The sequence below is a fragment of the Haliaeetus leucocephalus genome, unplaced genomic scaffold (assembly GCF_000737465.1).
Source record: "Haliaeetus leucocephalus isolate CR32 unplaced genomic scaffold, Haliaeetus_leucocephalus-4.0 Scaffold417, whole genome shotgun sequence".
Classification (NCBI taxonomy): domain Eukaryota; kingdom Metazoa; phylum Chordata; class Aves; order Accipitriformes; family Accipitridae; genus Haliaeetus; species Haliaeetus leucocephalus.
Genome location: NW_010972853.1, coordinates 2,091,436 through 2,115,465, shown reverse-complemented (window position 1 = coordinate 2,115,465; position 24,030 = coordinate 2,091,436). Strand labels below are relative to the sequence as shown.

General features: G+C 43.4%; 1 protein-coding gene across 1 annotated transcript; it reads left to right on the top strand.

Annotated features, from left to right (window-relative positions):
• The first annotated feature begins 3,009 nt into the window (after nucleotides 1-3,009).
• On the top strand, nucleotides 3,010-24,030 carry TMEM229B (transmembrane protein 229B). The gene is made up of 2 exons (XM_010574179.1): nucleotides 3,010-3,120; nucleotides 22,819-24,030. Exon 2 carries the CDS (start codon nucleotides 22,846-22,848, stop codon nucleotides 23,347-23,349), a length of 504 nt encoding a protein of 167 aa, XP_010572481.1. The 5' UTR covers nucleotides 3,010-3,120; nucleotides 22,819-22,845; the 3' UTR covers nucleotides 23,350-24,030.

Below are 24,030 nucleotides of genomic sequence, written 5' to 3'. Positions count from 1 at the left end.
CCAATTATTTTGTTGTTGTTGTTGTTGTTCCAGAAGAGAGGCATTTTGTTTTCAGGAGGTGGGGACTGTGTAGCAGTGCATGCCCTAGGTGTCTCTCTGAGGTAACTCAGTCCTTTTGGGAAGGAAATTCAGCCAAACCTACCATGTTTTGTGCTCTGTCTACCAGTCTAGGTTCAGAGATGTTCAGATCCCAGCTGGTCTGTGTGCAGGTTCAAAAGTCCTCATCACAAGGCGTGTTGGGACTTCAGTTGAAAGTGAAATCTGCATCATCCTCTGTGTAAGTCCTACCAGAGCAGGATGAGTTTCTGAGAAGACAGATGCTTGCTTTCTATTTCCAAATCTGGTGCTTTTTTCCCAGGAGAATCCCAGATAAGTCATGGAGCAGTGTTGTGACGTGGTTGCTCTGTTGGAGAGTTTATCACCGGGTAGTTACATGGACCTAAGCTTGCTTTTTTAGAACACTTTGGAAATAATGAAGACGTGTAAATGCTAAAATAGACAGCTGAAGGAACGCACAAGTAACCACTTCCCAGTCAGGAATTTGCTTTCCTTTTTGTTTGCTTGTTTTTTATATTCTCATTTGATGAGCACTACTGCTAAATTATGCTAATGTGTGGTCCCCAACCTGCTGACACCAGGAATGTTGGTGTCTGTGTCAGAGGAACAGAGCATGGGCAAGTGCTGTTACGGGAAGCCTGAGTCTGGCCTAATAGTAGATTTTAGATGTTAACTATTTCTGTATATGCAACTGAGTGGTCACACCACTGTTGTTTTTTGTTTGTTTTTTTTTTTTTCCCCTACTACAAACTACACGTTTTTAATCATTAGTATTTCAACACAGAAAGTTCATTTATATACAAAAGAAAAAACAAATCCCCCCTTTCTGAACAGCTTAAGCATTGTATTAATCAGGTAAGCTTTAAGGTCGAACCTTTATCTTCAGCTCTACCTCTCTGCTCACGTGTGTTACGACATGGTCTTTGCTAATGAAGAGTTTCTTCAATGATTATTTTCTTTCAAGTGTAGATACATGTGTAACTAAAGGTATGGTTTCTCCAACACTTAGAGTTCATAGAAATGAATTTTTTTTGTGAAAAAGGAACTTCTTCCTGCTGGGAGGTAGCCTGTGAGCCTGAGAGATGATACAGCTGAGAACTAACAGGCATTAGGGTAGCATGGTGGTAGAATTCAGACGGCTGACGAGTCCCTTGGTCTGGCTCCCTGTGAAGCCCCATGGGTGGCCTGAGGGCCACCAGGGAAGGGGCTGAATTGAGCGGGACTGCGTTGTCCTAAGTTAGGTTGGCTTGAAGCCTTTTGTAGTGTTCATATTTCTGCACTGAAGGAATTGGGAGTGTGTTGCAGTTGCTTATTTTGTATGATTTTGTTCCTCACTCTTTTACAAATCAAATTGTAGACAAATAGATCTGACTATGTAAAAAGTATTCTCTGTGTTCTTGTGATTATAGGGAAATGCTTTTTAAAATTTTGTTTGCATGTGTCTGATAAATAGTTTAGTAGAAACCTATATCCAACTGTGACAAAACACTTATAATGAAAATAGCATACATGCAAATAATTTTTAGGAACATGAACTTTAGAACAATTTATACTAGAGCTAGCCAGCAACCAAGTTCTTTCCCAGTTTGATGTACAAATACGTAGCTGTTAAAATAGCAACTACTTCTCATAAGAGAGACTCCAAAGTAGATGCAAGCCTCAGTGCATAAGCAGAAGGTGCTGAGTGTGTCTCTGTAATACCCATGTAACATTGATTTAATTAGTGGGTTTATGCTATTCATCACTCCATTAATCTTGGTGGGAAGGTTTTGTTGGGGGAGGATTAGTTATTTAATCTGCATTTTTAATTGAAGTGTTTTTGTAGTTTGGTGTTATCTAAATAAAAAAAGTGTAGGTTGTTTTTTTTTGTTAAGGAAAACGTTTCTCCTGAATTCCTGTTGGAATTTGGTGCTCAAAAACTCTGAGATTCATTAGGATAATGTGAAGATCCCATTTGTTACACAGTCTGACACATAAATGTCCTTGTTCTAACTTCTTCACATGCAATTAATCCAGAAAAATGCCGTGTATAGACAGGCCCTTGGAGTGTAAGATCTGTGAGGCTGACGCGAGTACAATGTTGGATACTTGTGTGTTGGAGCTGGCACCTCAAGGCGTGACTTCTGTGAAAGTCGGGAGTGTGGCATCCTAAACGTCAGCGCTTGAAGAGCAGGAGAAGTACAGCCCCAGCTCACGGGCTCCGCTTGCCCGGGTCATGCAGCCATGCTGCCCAAGCCCAGCACGGAGGTGAAAGGCAGTCGGGTCACTGGAGCGGGGGGAAGAGGCAGCGCCGGTGCCCCCAGGAACGGGCTGGGGTAGCGGGTGGGTGGCGGTGGCAAGGGCCTGCTTACACAAAGGCCACGCTCTGTCCTGGAGTGGGGAATGGAGAAGAAGAAAAGGGTGATGACTGGAGAAGCGAGGAGGAGAGGAGGTGGGGGAGATAGGGAGGCAATGTTAGGAGAGGGAGGATGGGGATGAAAAGGGGTCAGCGGTGAGGCTTACTTCAAAAATTGGGGGATCAGCCGGGAAAACAGAGATAAAGCACTTTCTGGTAGACCCTTCAAGGGTTAACCGAGGCCTTAGCTGAGATGGTAGCAGTGAGGAACCTTTGGTCACTGGTTCCAGTGAAGCTGCTCTGTGTGTTTGCTGTGGCTGGGATCCAAAAGGACAGTGGAGAGTCGAAAGGCTCAGCCTCGCCAGAGGAGAGGCAGCTGCCAGAGAGCTGCCCTGGGCGAGAACAAGGTACAGGTGCCTGCCTGGGGCTCTGAAGAAGTCAGGTCTTCCAGGGTCCAATGTACCAGAGCTAAGCTATCCATACACATAGCTCTTTCAGTGTTTAAAGCCTCTCTTGCACTGTGCTTCATCAAGATTAAACTGTACTTCTTTGGTTTAGGAAGGCTGTCTGGTTGGTGTACTAGCTGTTGGTCACACGCGCCTGGTCTGAAGGTGGCTGGCATCTGAAACAGCTCGGACTCGTTGGAGGCAACCCGGTCGACCTGCGGATGCTGTGAACCAGGAGCTGACCAAGAAGTGGGAGAGCCCCAGGATTCCTCCCCAGAAAAGGTAAGGGCTGGAGGGTAAAACTGGTGAGAGTACATTGTAGACCAGAAAACCAGAGCAGTTCTCTGAGTACAGAGCTGACTGCGTTGTAGATGGGACCTTCGAGATTTAAATATGTGGAGTGTATAAAGGATCGTCAAGATGTGAAGTTATTTACCTCGTTTCAAACTGCAAGTTGCTTTCTGGAAGTGTTAAGACTGGCGTTTGCACGCATCACCCTTGATTTCTGTCTGCTTGGAGTCTCATCATTCTGATTGCTTATAATTTATATTGCCAAACTTATTCGAGTGTTATTGTCTCTTTAAAACCTCACACTCGGATAGCCTTAGGCAGTTAAAACAATCAGGACAGTGGAGCAGTATCTCTGAGCTAAACCAGAGCAGTAGGTAAAGAGTGGAGGGTTGCTCTCTCTGGTGGTAAAAGCACAGGTGTGAGTTGGATGATGAGGAATCTATTCCTGGCCCTGACAAGCAGTGCAGTCTCTTTACCTGATTCACCAGTGTGTTACTCTACTAATCTTTTTGGGCTCATCTTGCCACTCGCTGATATCTATGGCAGTCTGTTACACTTTAACAGAGTGGATGTAAAATGCTATCAAATTGGAAGTGTGGTTTATATCCTGGAGCGAAACTTTATATTGATCCTGGTAGATGGGCTGGACATTGTGGGACCAGAATGACGTTCTCCAGACCCTGCAGCATTTTCAGAGTGCTCTGTGTGTCCGCAGTATGCGGTGTGGTGCCCTAACAGGAGGTTAAGCACAGGTACTCTGATACAGCCTGCAGCAGTTCAGGCTACAGTATTGTTTTCCCTGTTACGGATAAGGTTTCATGGGTAGGTCATGCACAGTACTTTATCTCTAACTGGGAACTCACTTTGAATATGTAGGTGCTACATATCTAAAATTCAGATTCATGTAGCACCTCCCTCCCTCAGCCGATCCTGTCTCAGGGGTCTCATTACCTTCTTACAGTGGTAGTGCCAAAAAGATCCTATGCTAGGGTGTTCTCTTGTCCCACTCTTGTAGGTATTCCTGCTCTGATAGACCCCTGTCCCTTTCTGAGACTGGGGAGCAGACCCAGTCAGCTGCTGAAGGAAGACAGTAGACTTAATTGTGGCAATGCTAACGGTGTGGATAAGCAGGTCAGCTGCTGCCTTGAGCTCTGACTGTGATCTTGCTGCCCACTGTGTAGCTGAATACAGGGCTTCAGTTGATCAAAAAGTGTCACCTACTGAGCAGTAAAGTCCAGACCAGTGCTGCAAGGTTATAACAAAGCAAGTGTCAGCAGCTTCCCGGGAAGGCTGCTGGTGATGGACTGAGCCTTGGAATGAGTCCAGCCATTTTGTCAATGATGCAGCCATGAGTACTTCTGAAGAAAGCTGTGTCTGGCAAGTGCTCTTGTGTATGGTACTATTGCTGTGAGTAGAGCAAATGCTGCTTATCGCCTGCCCTCAAGAACCATCAAAGGAAGCGCAGACGTCTCCTATTACTGTTAAAACAAAAACCGAATGCCGTATGGGCACAAGAAAACATAGATCCACTGGCAGCAGAACAAGACTATGAATTATTCATTCCTCCAATGCCTCCTGTATGTTCCATCCACTCAGGCTGTTCAGGATGCTGTCTGCTGGAGATGCAGACAGATCTGCTTCCAAAGCCACGGGGACACGACCCTGCAGACTGTGATCACCGCTCGGCTCAGTTTGTCCTCCATGAAACTGGCTTGTGCATTGTTGTGACATCCTTGAGGACACAGAAGTAACCTTTGATCATCCTGTGGGCTTTTGGTAGGAACTCCTGTAACACCAATGAAACTGGGATGTATCTGGTAATGCCAGCCTGGAATTGGCTGTGAGGTGAGGGCAAGGAGTTAGGACCAAGATGGAAGCACTGACTGCTCTGGCCCATTTTGCAGAAAGGTGGTGGGGGGCTGCATCTTTTGAAAAACAAAGCAATACTACACAAAAGAGAACTTATACTATGTCAGCTTGTTCCTAGTTCTGCCTTGCTGAGAAGCGGAAGTGTCATCTACTAAAAGTTTGGGAGCACAGGCAGGTTTTTTTTCCTCCACGCAAGGAGGAAAGTGGAGGAAAGTGGAAAGGAGTCTATTTAAATTGCTGTTTGGGAACATCTGTGAAATACATAGGTTGTTTTCAACTTGTTTACTAGTGGGCATTTGTCTGTGTAATGGTTGTCAATTGGCAGCTGAAGTTGAGAGGCACTGAGGACTTAAGAAGCTGCAGATACTAAATTTTCTTCTGATTCTTCCATGAACTGCTCTGAGCTCAGGTAAGAGGTGCCCAGTGTGGAGAAGGTCTTGCTGAAGGTTTGTTCAGAGGCTGTTCCTCAACATAAAATGCACATACTTAGGTGTGGACGGGTTTTTACTCTTTTTTAGCTTTTTTCCCTCCTGCTGGTTGGTATGAAGATTCCTTCAGCCATTTCACATACCCAGGCTGCACCATGCATGCCATATTGCAGACTTTTGAGGATTTTTTGCCATTTTCCTGGTGCATCTTCCAGAGTTGCTCTTGGCTATTAGGCTTTTGCTGAGAGATACTCAGATTTTTAGTGCAGGAAAAGCTACTTGTAACTAGGAACTGCTGTAGAAATTATGGGCTGCTTAAAGCAAAAATTTAACACTTGCGTTTACAGCTGTCTTGTAATGTGCACTACCCCATTTTGAGAGCACCTCAAATGTTCTTAAAGAGCTTTGAGGAAAGGAAGTGAATGATACTTCAGTCAAAACAAGACACTATAACTTGAGTCCAGAACAGTTTTCAGCTTCTCATTATGGCAGCTAGCTGGATTTGCCCTAGAGTGAGCCACCTTTGGAGTTGTCCTAGTCCAGAAGCTGAGGGAAGCTGTGGAGGCTAAGATAAAATCCCAGGCTGTGTTTGAAGAATTGTCACTGAAAGAAGTGGTGGAAGCATCCTGGGGGGAAGATTTGCAGCTGAGTTGAGAGGTGGGATAGGTTTCACAAAGAGGGCTCTCAAGGAAGAAAGGTTTGGTCTTGAAGCAGGTAAAATGTGTTTGTCCTCCTATGGTCTTGACAGAAGTGAGAAGACAATAAACTGGATGAATATATTTTTTTTTGATCAGTGAGAGAAGTAGACAGAGCAGGCGGTGGATTTGTGGTTTCCATAGTGATGTAGCTTTGGAAGCTTTTGTATGGGTGAGCTTTGCCCTCACTGCAATCACACTTGAAGGCTCTGAGTATTCAGCTTTCCTGCCAGGGAAATGTAAATATACATCAAACACGGAAGTCGCTGAAGATGCAACTGCATGTTCATCATTTGTTATATTTGTGATGTTACCTGAATATGTGGATATTGGGAAGCTCAGCTCCATTGTGGCTTATTTCTCCTTTATCTGTTATCCTGCACTGACACAGTGCATCAGACTTTTGTAATACCACAGTTCTTGCTGCACCAGGCAGTGATGTGTTGACCTGTATTCTTTGCTTTCTCTCATCCATCCATACACACACATCCCACAACACTGATGCCTGTGACTCTCTGTTCACTCACACTGATTTCAAACATGCACTGATCAAGAAACATACGCCTAACTCTTTCAGGGCATGCTAACTGATCAGAGCACCACTCTGTGAAAGCTGGAGAGGTGTAGTTCATGCTGTTTGTAGCCGTCGCCTGACTTGTTCCTGTGGGCCACAGAAATGGGCTGCATGTGACATTAAATCATGGTTTATTTTAATGGGCATTTTGAGAGTGTTTTAATAGTCAAAACATGACCTGGAGGGAATTTTTGCATATGGAGAGCTGTTTGTGGCTGTGAATGGTTGAATTTGAGAGCGTTTTTATCTGGCTTTCAAAATAAGTTAGAGTGCGGAATTTTTCAGCATCTCAGCTGATGGATGATCAGTGGGTCATAGAGGTAGAGGAAGGAAAATATGCGCATCCAGCATTCACATTGACCATCAGACAGGCATGTACCAGTCCTGCACACCCACTCGCATAGTACAGTCTTTGTGAGTCATGAGCATTTCTGCCTTGTCGTCTTCCTTTTTACTCGTCCTGCTGCTGGATGCTTCTCTTGCTGTCTCCCTGAACAAATCTCCCTTACCTTCAGCATTTGTTTTGCTTGTCTGATGGATGTAATGGGTCATCTGTTCCCTTTATAGAAAGGAATGTTAATTATTTTCAGAAGGCTAATTAGGTTGCTAATGAGAAGCTCTACTGCAGTAATATTTCCTTTAATTACTCACTCCTAAGTGCTGTACAGAGAAGCTTATTGAATATGCTGTTAAATACAAATGCTTGTATCTGGAGATGCACCTTCAGGGTCCCTTAAAGAAATGCTTTGATAAACTTGAGAATCCATGCGACACAGATGACTGAGCAAATGAGACTGGTGCTGAGAGCTGCCTAGTCGTGCAGCCTTTTTGATGCCATGTGAATTCAGTGCTTCTGCAAGTGACTGGCTGCAGTTGCTCCCTCTGTTCCAGTTTTGCTTGAAGGCTTTTGGCGGTATGGGTAACCAATTGTGCTACCTGCCAAACTAACCTATAGTTAGATGCAGGCCTCACACCAAATAGTTTAGTCTAATTAGCCAGATGGCAGCCAGAAGCACAGAGAGGTGGAGTGACTGATCCAAGGTCATGTCACAGATCATGGCAAACCTGGTAATGAAGCAGAGGTTTTGTCTGTCCTGTGTTAGTGCGCTGCACTATTTGGCCCCTTGTGCCTCTCTTAGGGCCAGCATAGCTCACTACAAGACTTGCAGCAGTTTGCGTATTGCTTCATGAGGCAGCACAGCTGCTCAACAGCCCCATCCATGTATCCACCTTGGCACTGACTTAGGAAAGTCCTTTTGCTTCTCCATCTGAGTCCTGGCTGCTACTTGCTTCTCTCCTTTTTTTCACTCTCTGTTGTAGAAACCTGAATGCCTTTTAGAATTGCTCTGAGAGAGTTACTGTGTTCTAGATGATATTTTAGTTTTAATACTCCCAGGATGAGAAGTGTTGGGGTGGATCTCCAGCATCCCCTGCTTTTTGAGTGCTGAGCTTTCATGAAGCTCTGCAAAAGAGCTTCACATTTTGGCAGCATCCTCTAATGCCCAGTCCAATTCCTGAGTCTGCTCTTAGCCAGACTCTTGGAATTTATACACTGTAGCTCTACCAGGGAAGATGGTGAGGGAAGGCTGCTGAATGGGGGCCATTTCCAGGCATCAGAAGATGCTTCCTATGCTTATATACTGATCAGTGTAGACCCAGTTGGAGAAGGAAGGAATATCTATAAATGTTGTGGATGCAGTGTAAAACTTCATATGTTGTACTGTGCTGCCAAAGTATCTTAAGTGCAGGTGACTCTGAAGAGTGACTTAGGCATAAGAAATACCCAATAAAACTATTATCAGCATGAGATAGCAAAAGTGACCCTCCAGTTCTTTTCAGGAGCAGATCTGCACTGCTAGAACAACTTGTATCTGCGCTCCACACACACACAACTGCTTTGGCTGAGGCACATTCATTTAAAAGTTAACTTTGCATATGTAGCATTTAAGTTAACTTTGCATGTTTTTACAGCTGTGGGAGCTCTGAGAGATAATGAAGATAAAGCGAAGCAAGTCAGTTAGCTGCAGTGTACATATAGGTTCTAAGTTAGTACAAGCCTATGCACAAAGAGCACACTTGAAAAATGTCAAGGTATCTATTTTGAACACCTTGGAATTCCTATGAACTGTTGTACAAAGTAGTGGAAATAGTGCTGTTTAGCATATGTGTAATGTGACGGGTTTGTTGTTGCATGTATCAAGACTAGTTACATAATGGAAGCATATTTAGGTTGTTTTACTCATGGTGGGAGATAAAAACTTAAATTCTTATTCTTCCTACCAACAGTGTGTTGCTTAATACCTAGTGATTTTCATAAAAGTCCTTACATGCTGCAGGTTTGTGTACTTCTAGAAAGGAGTGGACAAGCTGACCAGAATGGGTGCCTCCAGGACTGTCAATAGTAGATGCATGATTCAGGCAGGAAAATGACAGCTCTTAAGCATTTTACATAAGCAGGGACAAGATAACATATGGTGCCTCTCTGGTTCCATTTGCTATAGGTCACCTGATGCTCTGTTTGTTGAGCAGACTTTAAAGATCGTTTAAAAAGAATTTAGGGTTTGGGGTTGTTGTAGAGGTTGGGTTTTTTTTGGTGGTGAGTGTGAGCAGTATCAAGCTGTTCTATGTAAAACTGAGGAATTCTTTTCTAGTGTTATCACAAGACAGTTCCCAACACGCAGGTGAGAACTAGCATCCGTGTTCAGCTGGCTCTTTGCCCAGAGGTATGAGGTACCTATTGTTGCCTGGAAGGAAAACAAGATAAAGAAGAAATCTTGTTTGATAAGACCTGGAATTACTCTATGTAACCTCAGGTACTTCACTGAGGTGTATAAATCGGTGGTGTACATGCTTTAAGCACCTCTAAGTAGGTACTGGAAAGATGCGGGAATGGTAGCATCAGGAATGCTCAAACTCCACTTTTGCCTCTAGGATGTGTCCATCTCTAGCTACCTTCACAGGCTCTAGTAACTGCAGGTGGGAGCCTACGGAGACAAAGCTTGTAACAAAGGTACCTTTGTTAAGTGGCTGAAATTCATGAATGAATTTGGGTGCGTGTGTGTGTGAAATGTTTATATGAAATTCAAAAGCTAGCAAAACAGTGTCATGCAAATAATTAATTTATTAGAATGTATCATGTTGCAGTGATAGAGTAAGGCAGATTTCTTTGAGATTCAGCCTGCAGTACAAATTGCTGTCAGAGGTGTGTTTCAGTCAATGAGAGCTCAGTGCCTGCACAAAGGAGGGGTCTGCTCCTCACTGCTTAACTAACAGTTGTGCCTCCTAAAATAACAAGCAGTTGTTTAAAGTATATCTTTAAACTTTTATCTTCAGGAGATGGCAAAATAAAAGCTGAAAACATAAGTCAGGAGTTAAGGGCACCACAAATGAAGAGCTGGGCAGAAAGCCCCTGGCAGAAAATAGTGTGATCCTGGAAAAGCCCTGCCCTGTTTGGGAGCTCTGTGGCCAGTTGTTAACAGGGCTGGACACTCTGGTCACCCCTGGCCAAGGCCATTCTGTCTAAATACAAAAGGACAATTACAGGGTAGCTAGGTAAAGCCTTAGGCTACAGTTTCCTTGAATTGGAAGAAGGCACTTCAATTGCCCTTCCATTAGAACGCCTCTACTGCTGCATGAGACTTCAGGACAGCAGGCCTGCCTCTGTGGTGCAGAGGATGGTGCAGCTGTGGTGGTTTTCTTTTCTGGTTGTGCTTGCCAGGCCCCATGGGGAAACTGAGTCCTTCTGACCAGGTGCAGAGTGCAATAAGCTTCCTCTGACAAGTTGACAGAAGTTAGTGGAGGCTTGAACTTATTATGGGAGGTGTTAAGAATGAACTGAACTTCATGGATGGGAAGTTGTGGTCTTACCACTTCCTCTTACATGTTCCTATCCGGTGTAAATAGCTCTGTAGCACATAGCCTGCTAGATAGCATCTCTTTTGGTGTTTCAGCTGAGAGCATCCTGCGTTTCAAAGGATTTGGCCACTAGGCTGCCATGAGTCTTCAAAAATAAGCCTCTTCTGGGAACCAGGTGAAGTACGCTCAGCTCAGTATTCCTTTCTCTTCAAAGATCAAGGACAATATGGTGTTCTAAGGAGAGGTAATATGTTTTGCTGGGTCAACTGATATTGCAGAGGGGTGGAGAGAGGCAATAAGTTTCAGATACTCAGGCCATCTTTGAGCTTGAAGCTGTTTGAAGTTGAGTATCAGGTTTGTGTCTCTAATCTGATCAAAGTAGTAAGATCAAAGTTACTGAAAACATAGTCTGGGTCTGCAATAGCTAATTCTCCCTGGCATGAGCATGTTGCTTGTGGAGCCCAGCAGTGGGGAAAGATTGTGCACATCACAACCCCAGTTGGACAGAGCCACTGGGCCACCAACTCCTCCTCCTTTGCACTTGTGTCCCCACATGTTCCTGAAGCCCCTGTATGACCATCACAAATACTTTTGTAAGGGCAGTTCAGAGTTGTGAAAGGTACTGTCAGGACTGTTCAGACAGACATCTGTGCTTTTGTAAATGAAAGAGAAGTGCTGACAGTGAGAATGTGAACTTTCTGTGTTGTACATTCACATGAGTTACCTGTTCTGGAAAGACCAGCTTCCAGAGGCAAGTAAAAGAATCCAGAGACACCTCGTGTCTGGTCTCTCTTCTGAGATGGCCAAGGATCTTGGCCAATTAGTGCCTGTGTTTGGGTTATGAGGATGTTTTGTCAATCACTGGGAATTAAACATACATGTATGAGAAAAAACAAGAGCTATGTTTGTTTTAGAACAGTTTGGTTTTGAAGCCTGAAAAAACAGAATAAATAGGATTCTGGCTTCTAGATCTTACTTCTGCAGCAGCAGCGAATAAGAAAGATGACATGGTACAACATGTTCTTTGAAGCACAGGCTGACTTTCCATGTGTGTTTGTACACAACTATGGTACCTTGATTTACTGACACCTGGACACTCCTTCTGGTAGTAATAATAAGGGAATCTATATCTTACTGTGAAGTATTCTGACACAACTGAAGATGCAAGGAATTAATTTTTCTTAAACTTCTACTTTAGAAAGGTAGGATGTTCAGTTTCATCTAAAGTCTTACTATTTGGGACAGACTCACTTGGAGCCTTCAGTCAGTGACGTGTGCTGCTAGCCCAGGGCTGAGACTGCTGGAGATGATACACAAGAGCCTGTTCTGCTGATGAGCATTCTGTTGGCGTGCTAGTCAAATCATAGCCATGCCCCACTGCAGTGCCAGGTAAGTGGAGACAGGTTTTAAAACAGTAGTCTTCCCTTTTTTGTAAGGGCAAAACAGGTCAATGCAGATAGTCTGGCTATATTCAGTCGTTTTCTTTCTGCATGCAGCAGCTGCTTGACCTTGGACAGAAGGGAGTGCTGAACTAGAGAAACACAGTGAACTCTGTGCACAGTGTACTCTGCAGAGCAGAGTAGAATTTACTTTTATTAGAACTAAAATTGTGTCTTATATCAAGAGCTGCTACTAATGTAGCCTTCTAAGCAGAGTCATCTGAGACAATAGCAGAGAAGCAGTCTTTACTTACCTTGGCACCTTTTATTATTGGGGTTTTGTCAGTTGTCTGACAGCATATGCAGTCAAGAGTCATAATCTTAACTTTTTCTCCCAGTGCTCTCAAGATTATTTTTCATCCCAGAGCAGCCTTTTGGTCCATATCCAACCATCTTCCTCTTTCTCTCCCCATTCTTCTATATTCCAGCAACTCAGCTTCCAAGCAAGACTTGCAAAGAGCACGTCTCTCCTAAGCCAAGCATGGATCTGTACTGTCAGGTTAACTTTGCCACTGAGCAAAACTCCAGTTCTTTGTTCCAGCTGCACTGATTCTATACGTGCTGGTGCAGGAAGATGATGTGGCTAACCTGCTCTGATGTAACTTTCGTAAGTCTCTTGCCTGTTGCCCTGTTTGGCCACTGAGGGACTTTTTACGTGCCTTTCTCATCTCTTCTGACTTTAGATGTCTTGTTCATACCTGAGTGCTGCCTCTTCTCAGTGATTGCTCAGCAGCTCAACAATGAGAGGAAAATAGCCTCACTTTTCCAGGCCATTTTTCAACCCCGTTAAGGCTCCCAGCCAGACTGGTTTGAAGGATTCTGTTAACTTGGGGTTGGTAGCCAGAAGGAGGATGGAACGTGTATCCAGATTTTATCTTGTCACTATAGTAGCTGTGGAAATCTATGGATCTTCATTATTATCTGCTTAGATGAAGTTAATGATTAGGAAACAGTGATGAGTTTAATTCCCTGATATCAGCCCCCTACAAGGCTTCAGCTACTAATACACTTAGAATTTTACTTGTGCGTTCTTCCTTGTTTCCTTCTATTCTACAAATACTCCAGGGTCTTTCCATCCTACTTCTTTTAGATCCATCTTCTGTTCTCAAGGCGAGGTTCTTGCAAGGCTTTCCCCAAATTCTTACCAGCTTTTCCTCTCTTTCTGTGCTTTGGCACACTGGGTCCTAGAGAAGCCAACACAAGTATGGTAGTAATTTTAAGAACCAAGCAAGAAAATTGCTCTGCCTTCTACTGCAGCAGCTGTGTTTGTGGAATCAAATTCAAGTCTCCTTTTATCATTGTGCTTTGACCTTTTGTGACTGTGCCATCTTTCTGCAGCTGAGAGTGGAAAGTGTCTTCTGTGCATATTGACAGCTGATAGGAGTGAAGAGGTGAGTAGTATTTTTACCTCCTTGCTGAGTTTAGGATTAGAGTTAGCAGTTCTTAAGGAATTTCTTTTCTAAGGTGGAAACTTAGTTCCTTTTTCAGGTGTTTAGCAAGCAGGTGGTATTAACATGATGCAGTTAAATTCCACGAGTACTGGAGCAGATGTGTGTTGGCTGCTATTCACAAGAGATGGTTTAGAATTTTTCAGAAGGCTGAATGTGTAGATTGGATCTGGGAAAAGGGATGAATGTGAGTGGGGTCTCATGTACCACAGCCATAAACTGCTAGATCTGCAAAGCAGTCTGAAGTTGTGGTATTTATTTCATGATCTGGGCTACCCTGTGCTATGAAAGATGAATTGCTGGACTCCAGCACTAAAAATGTAAGTCTTCTTTTGCAAAGATGTAAATAAATGAAATACCCAACACAGTGGAGGGGTGTGTCTGCTGTGTAGGAACTAGGCCCTAAAACTGAAGTTTTTGTTGACCTGTTATTCAGGACAGAGAAATTTGACTGGCCTACAAAGACAGATTCACCCGAGTGATGTGCTTACAGGCTGCTGCTTGTTTTTTTCTGAACTGAAATAAACCTGAACAATAGAGTACAAAACTCACCACTAATTTATTTGCCTGTACAATATATTTCCACTGCTGATGACGTACTTTGAAAGCCAGTGATGGCGTGACTAATCTCCATGGTAGGCTAATTGGTGGGCACTGTGGGAGAAACTCTGGGAAACTGCTCAGAGGAGCTGCCTTTCCCAGCTGTAGGCATGGTTGACTACTTGAAGATCTTGTCAGACATGGTGAGGTAGTCAGTAGTGTTCTGAGATTTATCTTCTTCTAACCTTCCTTCCAGGATGTTTCTACCTCTAAGGACTTGTGTGAACTTGAAATTAAGAAGATGAGGTAGCCACCATCTTGGAGGCTCCACAAGGATTCCTTTGGTGAAAAAGAATAATTTAGCAATCTGAGACTGCTTGAGTTTTCTCCAGCAGGGATGTTAAGAGGAAACTTGTGGAATCACAGCCTGGCGAATAGCAGATAGCACTTGGAAGACCTGGTTCTTTCACACCTCAGCAGTAGTTTAATGTTAGGAAGGAAAATATAGATGCTGAGGAAGAAAAATTATTTTCTGTAGAATTGCCATCAAGAGACTTCCAAAAGGGGAAAGAGAGAGGAAAACTTTTTATGACAGTTCTTGGGCTGTGTTTCTGAAGGTGCTTGAAAGTGTGCTCCTTTCTGTTTTATCTGTCTTTATGCAGTGTCTTCTGCTTGCAAGGTTTAAACCTAATGCAGCTTAGACCAAGATGCTAGGTTTCTTTATGGTCTGCAGCAGTTCTGTTCCTCCTAGATGAAGAGTGACTGTAGTTGCTAGCTGCAGGTGTTTACACTAACCAGTTACCTACTATCAGTTGAATGCTGGGAGTTTATAAAGGCTTGTTTGTGCACTGGTGAAGAGTAATACAAGGAGAGGGAAATAGTTCTTTACAGTTGTGTATATGCAGCAAGAATTTCCAGTAAAAGAAGCAGCTAACTTTCTGAAATGCTGCTTTGAGCTTTACCTGCAGCAAACTAGGAGAGACTGCCTTGGCTCTGTCAACAGTTCTAATCTTTTTTTGTCTTTTTCCACACACTGCTGTTCTTCACAGATATAAGTGACTTGGATTGCATCAGGGTATTAGCAGACTAGGATTTTAGATGCTCTTACTTCACTGCCTTGATCATAATATTTTTTCTCTGCCAAGCTTCATTTTCAATGTGAAATGTGTTTGGATTTTTTGTCAATTTTGTTGCCAAATCTGGCTTTCCTCCATTGCATGATGATTCTGGCTTGTTTCTGCAGATTGTTCAGAAGAGCTGGGCTAAGCATATTTATTTGTTACTGTTACTGATGCTGACCTCTGTGAGTTGTCCAAATCAATTTATTATTGGAGTTGGAGTGGACTGGTGTATTTACTTTTCATTTTGCTTTGGAAAGAAGATGGGGGCATTTCCTAAGAAGGAAAAAAAAAACCCCTTTTCAAAAGAGAACTATCTGACATTCCAAACAGCTTTAAGAAACCATGTTAGATGGGTAACACATAGTGTCTTGACCTTAATGTTGTCTCTTCTTTATGTCTGTTGGCTCTCTAGTGACTGTGGAAAGGATATTGGCTATGGCAAAATCTTGTAAACTCTCAGCATGTTCTCAGGATAAATTCTCTCTCTCTCCATTTATCACTCTGTTTTCAGTTGCTTTTTCCTGGTAAGCCATGACATGCATTATGTTCTTTCAATGTCAGATTTGCTTCAGTCAGCTAATACAACATGTTAAGCTCAAGCTTTCAAAAACAGCCATGAATTTTGATTGCCACTGTACTTGAATGCACGGTTTGAAATGAAAGGGCCCAGCTCCCGGCAGCTTACGAGTCTGGCAGTTGCCCATCAGGAACTATGAGTGCTCAGACCTATGCCTGAAGTCATGGGCTGTAAACTTGTGGCAGCTTTTGAAAAATGGGTTCTAGGAACTCAATTCTGCTCTCACGGCAGAGAATGAAGTTAACCTGGGCTTAGTGTCCAGGTTAAGATAACGGTGAATCCAGCAACTGAGCACCCAGAACTGGAGGATGGCTGATACAGATTCTCAGGGCAGATTGTGCCCCACTGGACATGCCACCTCCTTGGGGGCAAACCTTCCGTAGTGCTGGCCTCCTCCTTCCACAGTGTTAGTGGGAAGTTCTGCCTGCTCCTACAGCGGGGTCCTGGCTTCAAAGTCTCTGCTTTGTGCTAGGGCCAATTCAGGGGCACTTGGGCCCTTGCTGGACACTTGCTTGTTTGAGAGCTGTAGTATCAGCAAATGTTGGGGACTTGGGGCAGCTTTTCCAAACAGGGGAAGGCAGCAGGTAAGGCACAGGAGTCTTCTAGCAACAGGCTTGGAGAAGGATGTGACCTTACCGGAAAGGGATGCTGGGGAGATTCGGGGATAATACTTCTAGATGCCGAGTTTGGACTCAGTCATTCTTCACAGATTTGTCTTGCAAGTCTGCTGCTCGCTTGACTCTTGAGGGGTCTTAACTTCTGTCAGGAACATAGGAAACATCTCTCTTGGTCACTGTAAGTAAACAGCTGCTGCCTTAATTTGTTCTGCATTTTTTCTGCTTTCTGCACTCCTACTGCCATTCACAAGATCACATTAAGTCAGAAGACTATTCTTTAAACTAACAGTGTTTTCATGTTTTCGCTTTGTTATCTGAAAAGCCCCTGTTCTACACTCCGTCCTAAGAAAACCCTACCTTTCTCCTTCCCATTGTGAAATAGTGCCTTCTGGGCAGCCCACACACAGGCATTACCGGTAAGAACTACACTTCTCCATCCCTTTGGCTTAGTCTGGTAATTGGATTCATTTAATCTCCTTTTGTCGTCATTCTTTTTTACTGTATCCCAATTCTCTTTGGAACAGATTTGAAAGATAGGCAGGGATCAGAGGCTGCCAGCAGGTACAGAGTGAACCAGCCAAAGGAACGAGGAGTGGTGGGGAATGATGTGCCTTCTAAGGGAAAGGAACTAGAGACGAAAATGAGGGGAAAATGCAGATTGGAAATGGACTGTGCTTTCTTACTTGCAATACGTGGTGGTGTGGGTAGAACTCTGAAGAAGCGAGACAACATGCATCCTGATGGAGATGGAGCCCAGAGACAGAAGGAGCAAAACCAGATGATTAATACATTCAGAACTGACCAAAATCCCAGGGCTCCAGATCCATCCTGAAAGCGCTAAGAGTAAGGAATGGACATCAAGTCTGTATTTGGAGACATCTGTCTGTGGCATGCTTTTAGCTTCATTGCAGGGCTTGATTAATCAATTTGCTGGAACTATTCCACACTTCAGTACAGTCGAAATTCTATTTTCTGAGTCACAGTTAATTGAGGCTTTCGGTTACCTGAAGGATGACTATCTCCTCAGAGTTATGACTTCAGCATATAAGTACCGCTAAGACTTTACTGCATAAATCTTTAAACACTGATGATCTAATGTCTTGGGGCCAAATCCAGCACCAGTGTTCTGTAAATCTTTATTCCTAATGTAAATGTGACATTTATATGAAAATGTTGAAGCCAGTTTTGCAGCACATTCATTGAATGTTGTCTGTGATTGCAAAGGCATGCTCATTTGGTGTTTACTCACAGGCAAAATGCAAAATAAGAGAGGAAGAATTATATTTTAAAAGGTATTGCCCAAAAATGCATGTCAATTTTTATCAACACATCCTTGTCTCTACTGTACTCTTTGTTAAAGCAGAAAAGCAGATACAGGTCTGATTCTCCCAGTCTTAAGGAAGAACACAGTAGCTACAATGATGTGCCAATGAAAGTAATTAAAAAAGTAATGAAGAATGGTTAGTTTTACATAAGTTTGGGTAAGAAGGGTCTGGGGAAGCAGAATATCATAAGTGGTATAGCTTATGGTCAGGGAGTGGCAGGTGCCTTCTGCTTCAGCGCTCTCTGCCGCTTGCAGTCCTGTCATTGGGAGGGACTGAAGTATCCTATGGAAAATATGCCTCCTCTGTCTGCAGTTACTCTTTCAAATTAAAAAGTAATTATGACATGTAACACAGAGTTATAGATGTATCTAAGGCATTTCTTAGAAATATGAACATCCATGTTACAAAACTAAATATTAGTAAATACTTCAAATATGAATTTGTAAAATAACTCCGTGCCCTAATTTTTCAACTGGCAGAAACAATCGGGTGCTAAGAATAAGGAACTTATTGCAGTACTTCAAGTTCACCTGCAGTGAATCAAGTAGCTGACAGAATTTATAGCCTCAGGCCATCACTAAGCAGGTGAATTGTCTTATGGAAGTTTTTTGTTTGTGTTTTTCTTTTATTAGCACTTCAGAGTTAATTCATAGTATCTTGATAAGGTCTCATTATACCCATCCAGAGGCTGTGAGCCTAAATAATTCTGCTGGAGTAGAGGGAATAGAGGCAATCTGTGAGAGTCTTTTTGAAGCACAGTTTGGCTTGGTAGCAGGGAAACAGGCAGAAAGCCACTGCAAGGGAAAGCTTTGAAAAAAATGAACCAGGCAGTGCTCAAGAACTTAATTGGGCGTGAATATGACATGCACTGATGTCTCCCCTGCAGTGCCTGTGTGTGACAAATCTGCCATTATTTCTTGGTCTACCATCAACCCATTTTCCGATCACTTGCCTCTTGCCCGCCTGGGCTGCGTCACCTGCAAAACCAAATGTGAGTATGGAAGTGCTCCTCTTGCACAGAAGGGTCTTGCACGTGAAGCAGGGCAGTCTGGGATTTATGTCCTTTCTCCTTACTTGGCCTGGTGCATCAGGTTTATCTGTATCTTACCTCAACCTAGGGGATGATTAATATCCATTTCAGAGTTGATATTCTAAAATATAAAAGTATAATCTTTGTGTTGTTACAATACTATTTTCTTGCAGCCCTAAGTCAGAGTTCTGCCCTGATCCTCTGAACCAGATTTCTGTAGAGAAACACAGTCCTTCATATGCTTCCCCCTGTAGGGCCCCTGCTCGTTCGCTGTAGGTGGAGGGGCTCTTGGCCCCTGTGTTGCCAGCAGCGTTATCTGCACAGGCAGGGCAGTTGGGGAAAGGACTGTGTGTTCCTCCGAGGCCCATGTGTGGTGTCTGTAGACTTGCTTTTTTTTTCTATCAGCAAGCTGGAAAAGAAGTTCCTACTGGAGAAAGAGGGAAAATTTCTGTGCTGGTTTAGCTCAGGCTTCCTCATAACATTGTATTAGAGGAACTAGTTCTACTTCAGCATCTTGAAATATAATTTGCTGATGATGGAAAGCATTTTCATAGCATTGAATTTAGAAGCTCCCTGTTTTCCACAAGACAGCACAGTGTGAGCAGCCTCAGTACAAGCATGGCCATCCATGTGCAGTCTCCATGACTTGTTTGCTCTCTGCTGAGACAATTGCGTAGGTGGCAGCTGTGTTCCTGGTTTTCAGGGAGCCACTGCCCATCCCACTGTAACTACCTCAGTGATGAATGTCATTTGTTTTCCGCAGGAGACTGAATAGCTAGCGTACATTCAGAGCTTTTTGGTCTGTATTACTGTCACTCCATTAAAAGTCTTGCATCACCAAGTTCAATTATCTACTTGAGGCTTTTCACAAATCTGCATTTCTTACTGAATCCAGTCTTAACCTTCTGTTTGGATGCTTTTCCCACTAATGTCTTGCAACTACTTTTCAGCTTGATCCTTTTATCATGAATTGCTGCCCAATAAAACAACACTTTTCTCCTTCATTTCCCTCTTAAGACCTTCTCGTGCTGTATTGCCTACCAGGCACCAGCCCATTTGATATGGCTGGGAAATAAGATGCTTGGCAACAGCTGCAATTTTAATTGTTTTGCAAATGCTCAAGTGACTTGTAACCATTACATTGTACAGTCCCCAACTTGTGCAATGATGTGCTGTAGTTTGTTGTAGTCTCCCTAGGTATCCTCCATTCCATTCTACGTCTTACTGTGTACTTTTTGTTTTATTTTGAATGAAATATTTTACAGCAGGAGCTGTGATTTATGGATTTGCTTAGTGCCTAGCACAGTGGAACCAGTTCATGTTTGGGCTACCACAGTTTGGCATCTGCCCTGTCTTTGGGATGCTCTTAATCAGCAGGCAGCCTTTGAGGACTCTTTCAAGCATAGTGTAAGAAGGAGCTTCCCATCGAGGTTGGGGTGACTGGAAACGTGACAGTAGAAGGCAAATATTGAGACAGTATCAGTGCAATTGATGCTTGTCTCCTTGCACTTGTGGTGAAAGGCTCAGGATTCAAAAGAAGTCAGCAGTGGTCTTTGCAGTGGGTTAACTTATATTGTAGATGCTGTCCTGGACATGGTCTAGATTCAGTTATTAGACTTCTAGTGTGGTGACTAAATATTTTGCAAAGTGTAAAAAAGAAATAGAGAATAAATAGATAATTATTAAGTATGTGGTATAGAAGCAGGAAAGAGAAATCTTAATTGCCTAGAGGAAATACTGAGGGGTAGAACAGGACATGGCTTGTTGGATATGTTTATGTGAGTCTTTGGCTTTGGTGGGCAGGTGTAAGGCAATGGAAATAATTGGTGAGGGAATCCTTGGAATAAGAAGAGAGGGACTGAGAGGGAAGGACCTTCTGTGCATTTGATCCAACTTTGTGAAGAGATTTTCAAAGTTACAAGGAAAACCTTACAGATAGTACTGGATATTTAAGATGTTCCTAGCTAACAGTTCAAATACATTTCATGTAAAGATGTAGAGCAAAGTGCAAGGACTAAGGGCCACAAGTGGAAAAGCTTAGAAAAGGTTACTGAAAAGAGTGGAAAACCATACAATCCCTTGGCAGCTTAGTAAAAACTTTACAATAATTTTCTTTCCTGGAGAATGACATTCCGTATTTCCTCAGTGCCTTACCTAGCAATAGGTATGACTTCTAAGGCCTCTGCTTCTTTTGATGTCTGCCTTCTTGGATATAAAAAACTTGTCCCTTCCTGTTGCAGCCATATATCCCCATTCTGACAGAAGATACCTACAGTCCATTTCCTTCTTACTGCTTTTCCTGACTCCTGTACCTCTGACTATTGATTTGTTCTTGAAATTATGTGAGAATAGAGGAATGATATGAAGATTGAAACTCCTAAGCTTATCAACTGTACTGGCAAACTAACCAAGTAACATTACATTGAGAAACTCTCATTCTCCTCACGGAGAAAGTTTGCAGTGCCCTTACCATCAGCTTCTTGTGGACTGTGTGGAGATACACCCCCTGCATATTTCTCATGTGCCGCCTCCACTGCTGTCTTGCAGGGTCTCTTGGCACTGAACTGTTAGGAGGCATGAGGGAATTCCTAGCGACTCTTTAGTCTTTCACCCACAAGCTCATAATGTGCTGTTGACCCAGATCTGAGCATCTGATGATAGTTCAGTGTTCTGTATAAAATGGATTGTGCCACTAGGAAATGGGTCTTTGTTCAAGTACCCGCATCATATGAACTGCCAAGACTTTGGTTGTTTGGGTGTCCATTTAGGAGAAGAGTGAACAGGTCATGGATACAGCTCTGTCCTCTCCACTTTCAAGATTCCCCTGTGAATATTCTGTGTATCTTCTTTATGTTCATTATTATAGTTCCCTTTTCATCATAAACATTTCTCTTCTCTCATCTCCTATCAGAATTTCATTCATACTGCATGTTAATACTTTGTTCAGAGAGGCACTGTGTTTATAGGTCAAGGCAGGAACAGACTCTTTCCAGATGGCACTGGAATGACTGCAGGTAAGGTTAGCGTGGTCCTTTCCTAACACCTTGTGCCACAGAACTGACAAGTGCAGAGCAGAGAAGTTAAGTAGTGCCTGATGAAGAGTCAAGAGAAACCTAGCTTGAAAGAGTAAGTTTCTAAGAATGAAAGAGGTCAAAATCACCCTGTGGTCTAAGTCTGTAAGGCTTCAGTAAAATTATGCTTATAATCAGCTTGGGCCAGTGACTGTAGTGTGGCAGAGCAATGCTTTGAAACAGTTCAGTGATAAGCAAATTGTGCCCTTTCAAAACCTCTTCACCAAGCTTCTTCCTGTAGAGACAATTAGAGTTTGTTCTCATTTCCTATTTATCATGACTAACCACCTCTCTCTGTGCTCAGCTGTTCCTTTTTATTCTCCTCTTTTGTGTTTTGCTGTCCTGAAGCCAAATCTGAATGGATTTCAATGGCTCTCTTGTGTGTTTTGACTTCGTATCAGGCAGTATGACACCATAAGAAAATTATTTTCCAAATCTTAGCCATACAATGCATGAGCTCTTTAACAGAAGAAATAACAGTTCAGCTGAAGAATGAATGCAAGGTGTGGTGTCTGAAAGTGTAAAACCTCTGGAATTTTCTCCTGTTCCCTTTCTGTAGCTCCCATCAAAGCTCAGTTTTTCACTACAGTAAACATTTTTTGGTATAGAGACTGTAGATGACAGCTGGAAGGGCCCAGGTTTTCAGTGCTGTGTTCATCTAATCTATTCCATATCGGAAAAGTAGGGGACAGTGCTGTTTCTTGAAAAGAGCAAAAAGGTGATGGGTGCTCCTTGTGAGATGACTCTATTTTTCTACTGATTTGCAACCAGTAAGTTCTTTGGCAGCCTCACCCTGGCAAAGCCCTTGTACCTGTCAGCTCTGTCCTTGCCACCAGTGTAACTCCAGCTGCATCCTGCTTCTCAGGCGGAGCAGTGTACGTTGTCCAGACCCATGCTGAGACTCAGGGCCTGGTAAGGTGCCACCCTTCCCCAGGACTTAAAATTTGCTGTGGTAAAAATGAGATGATTTATAATTCACTTCTTTCTCAGATTTGTCCTTTGTGGATGTTACGAGTTTGTGTGTGTGTCTGGGAGATAAGGACTTGTGACATCCTCGCTGACTCCTCTCTCTCCCCCCCACCCCTCTCTCTTCATTTCAGAGTGCCTGCTGGGGTCTGTGCAGAAGAATGGCTGCGGCAGAACCTCTGACCGCTTTCTCCCGATGGTACCTCTACGCCATTCACGGCTATTTCTGTGAGGTGATGTTCACGGCTGCCTGGGAGTTTGTGGTCAACTTTAACTGGAAGTTCCCAGGTGTTACCAGTGTGTGGGCGCTCTTCATCTATGGCACCTCCATCCTCATTGTGGAGAAGATGTATCTGTATCTCAAAGACAAGTGTAACATTTTAGTGCGCTGCTTCATTTACACACTTTGGACATACCTCTGGGAGTTCACCACCGGCCTCATCCTACGCCAGTTCAATGCCTGCCCGTGGGACTATTCCCAGTTTGATTTTGACTTCATGGGCCTGATCACCCTGGAGTATGCTATCCCATGGTTTTGTGCTTCTTTCATCATGGAGCAGCTGGTGATCAGAAACACCCTGCGCTTACGATTTGATGAGACTGCCGAGCCGGGGGCCCCCACCGTCCCCATCGCCTTGGCCAATGGCCACGTGAAGACTGATTGAGCAGTGACTCAGAACCACACTTAGCAATCTGAGAGAGCCCAGACCTCTACCACAGACTGTCAGCTCTGGCTCTGAGGTACTGCTCCTTGCTGTATGATAAGATTCATAAACCCCATTTTTCTGATGGGGGTGTGCATGGGATATACCAGAAAAATATGGAACCAATAGATTTTCTATGGATTTTACTCTTTGGGCTCCAAGGACCAATATCAGTTACTTGTTAGTTAGGTAATTTCTGATTTTAACTTATTACAGATGAAAGCAGTCCTTTTGCTTACACTTTTATGTGGAGAAAGAAGAAAGAGAAATGCTACAGCGGAAATGCATCCAAAAAGAAAAAACCTAATTAGTGGATGGGCATGGACACGCCAGCTAAGTTAGTGATTGGCTTACTCCATTAGGCAATATTCAGGTGCTTGCTTGCAACCAATACCTCCCGTGGGACCTGAGATGCTGCAGGAACAAGGAAAATCCAGCTGCTGTTGAGAAGAACCTAAGACTGGCAGTCTGCTGGGGAGGTAGATGGTGTTCCCCTTGCGAGGTCCCATTGGCCTCTCCCCAGGTTCTTTGTTGCACCATGAAATAATCTGGTGCTGGACATCTTGCTGAATTTATACAGATCTTGTACTTTTTGAAATCTCAGTCCTGATACTCACTAGAAATTTTTTTCTTTTTTTTCCT

Bases quoted from the DNA above. Each gene is read 5' to 3' on its own strand.
- TMEM229B (XM_010574179.1), top strand. From the start codon at position 22,846: ATGGCTGCGGCAGAACCTCTGACCGCTTTCTCCCGATGGTACCTCTAC.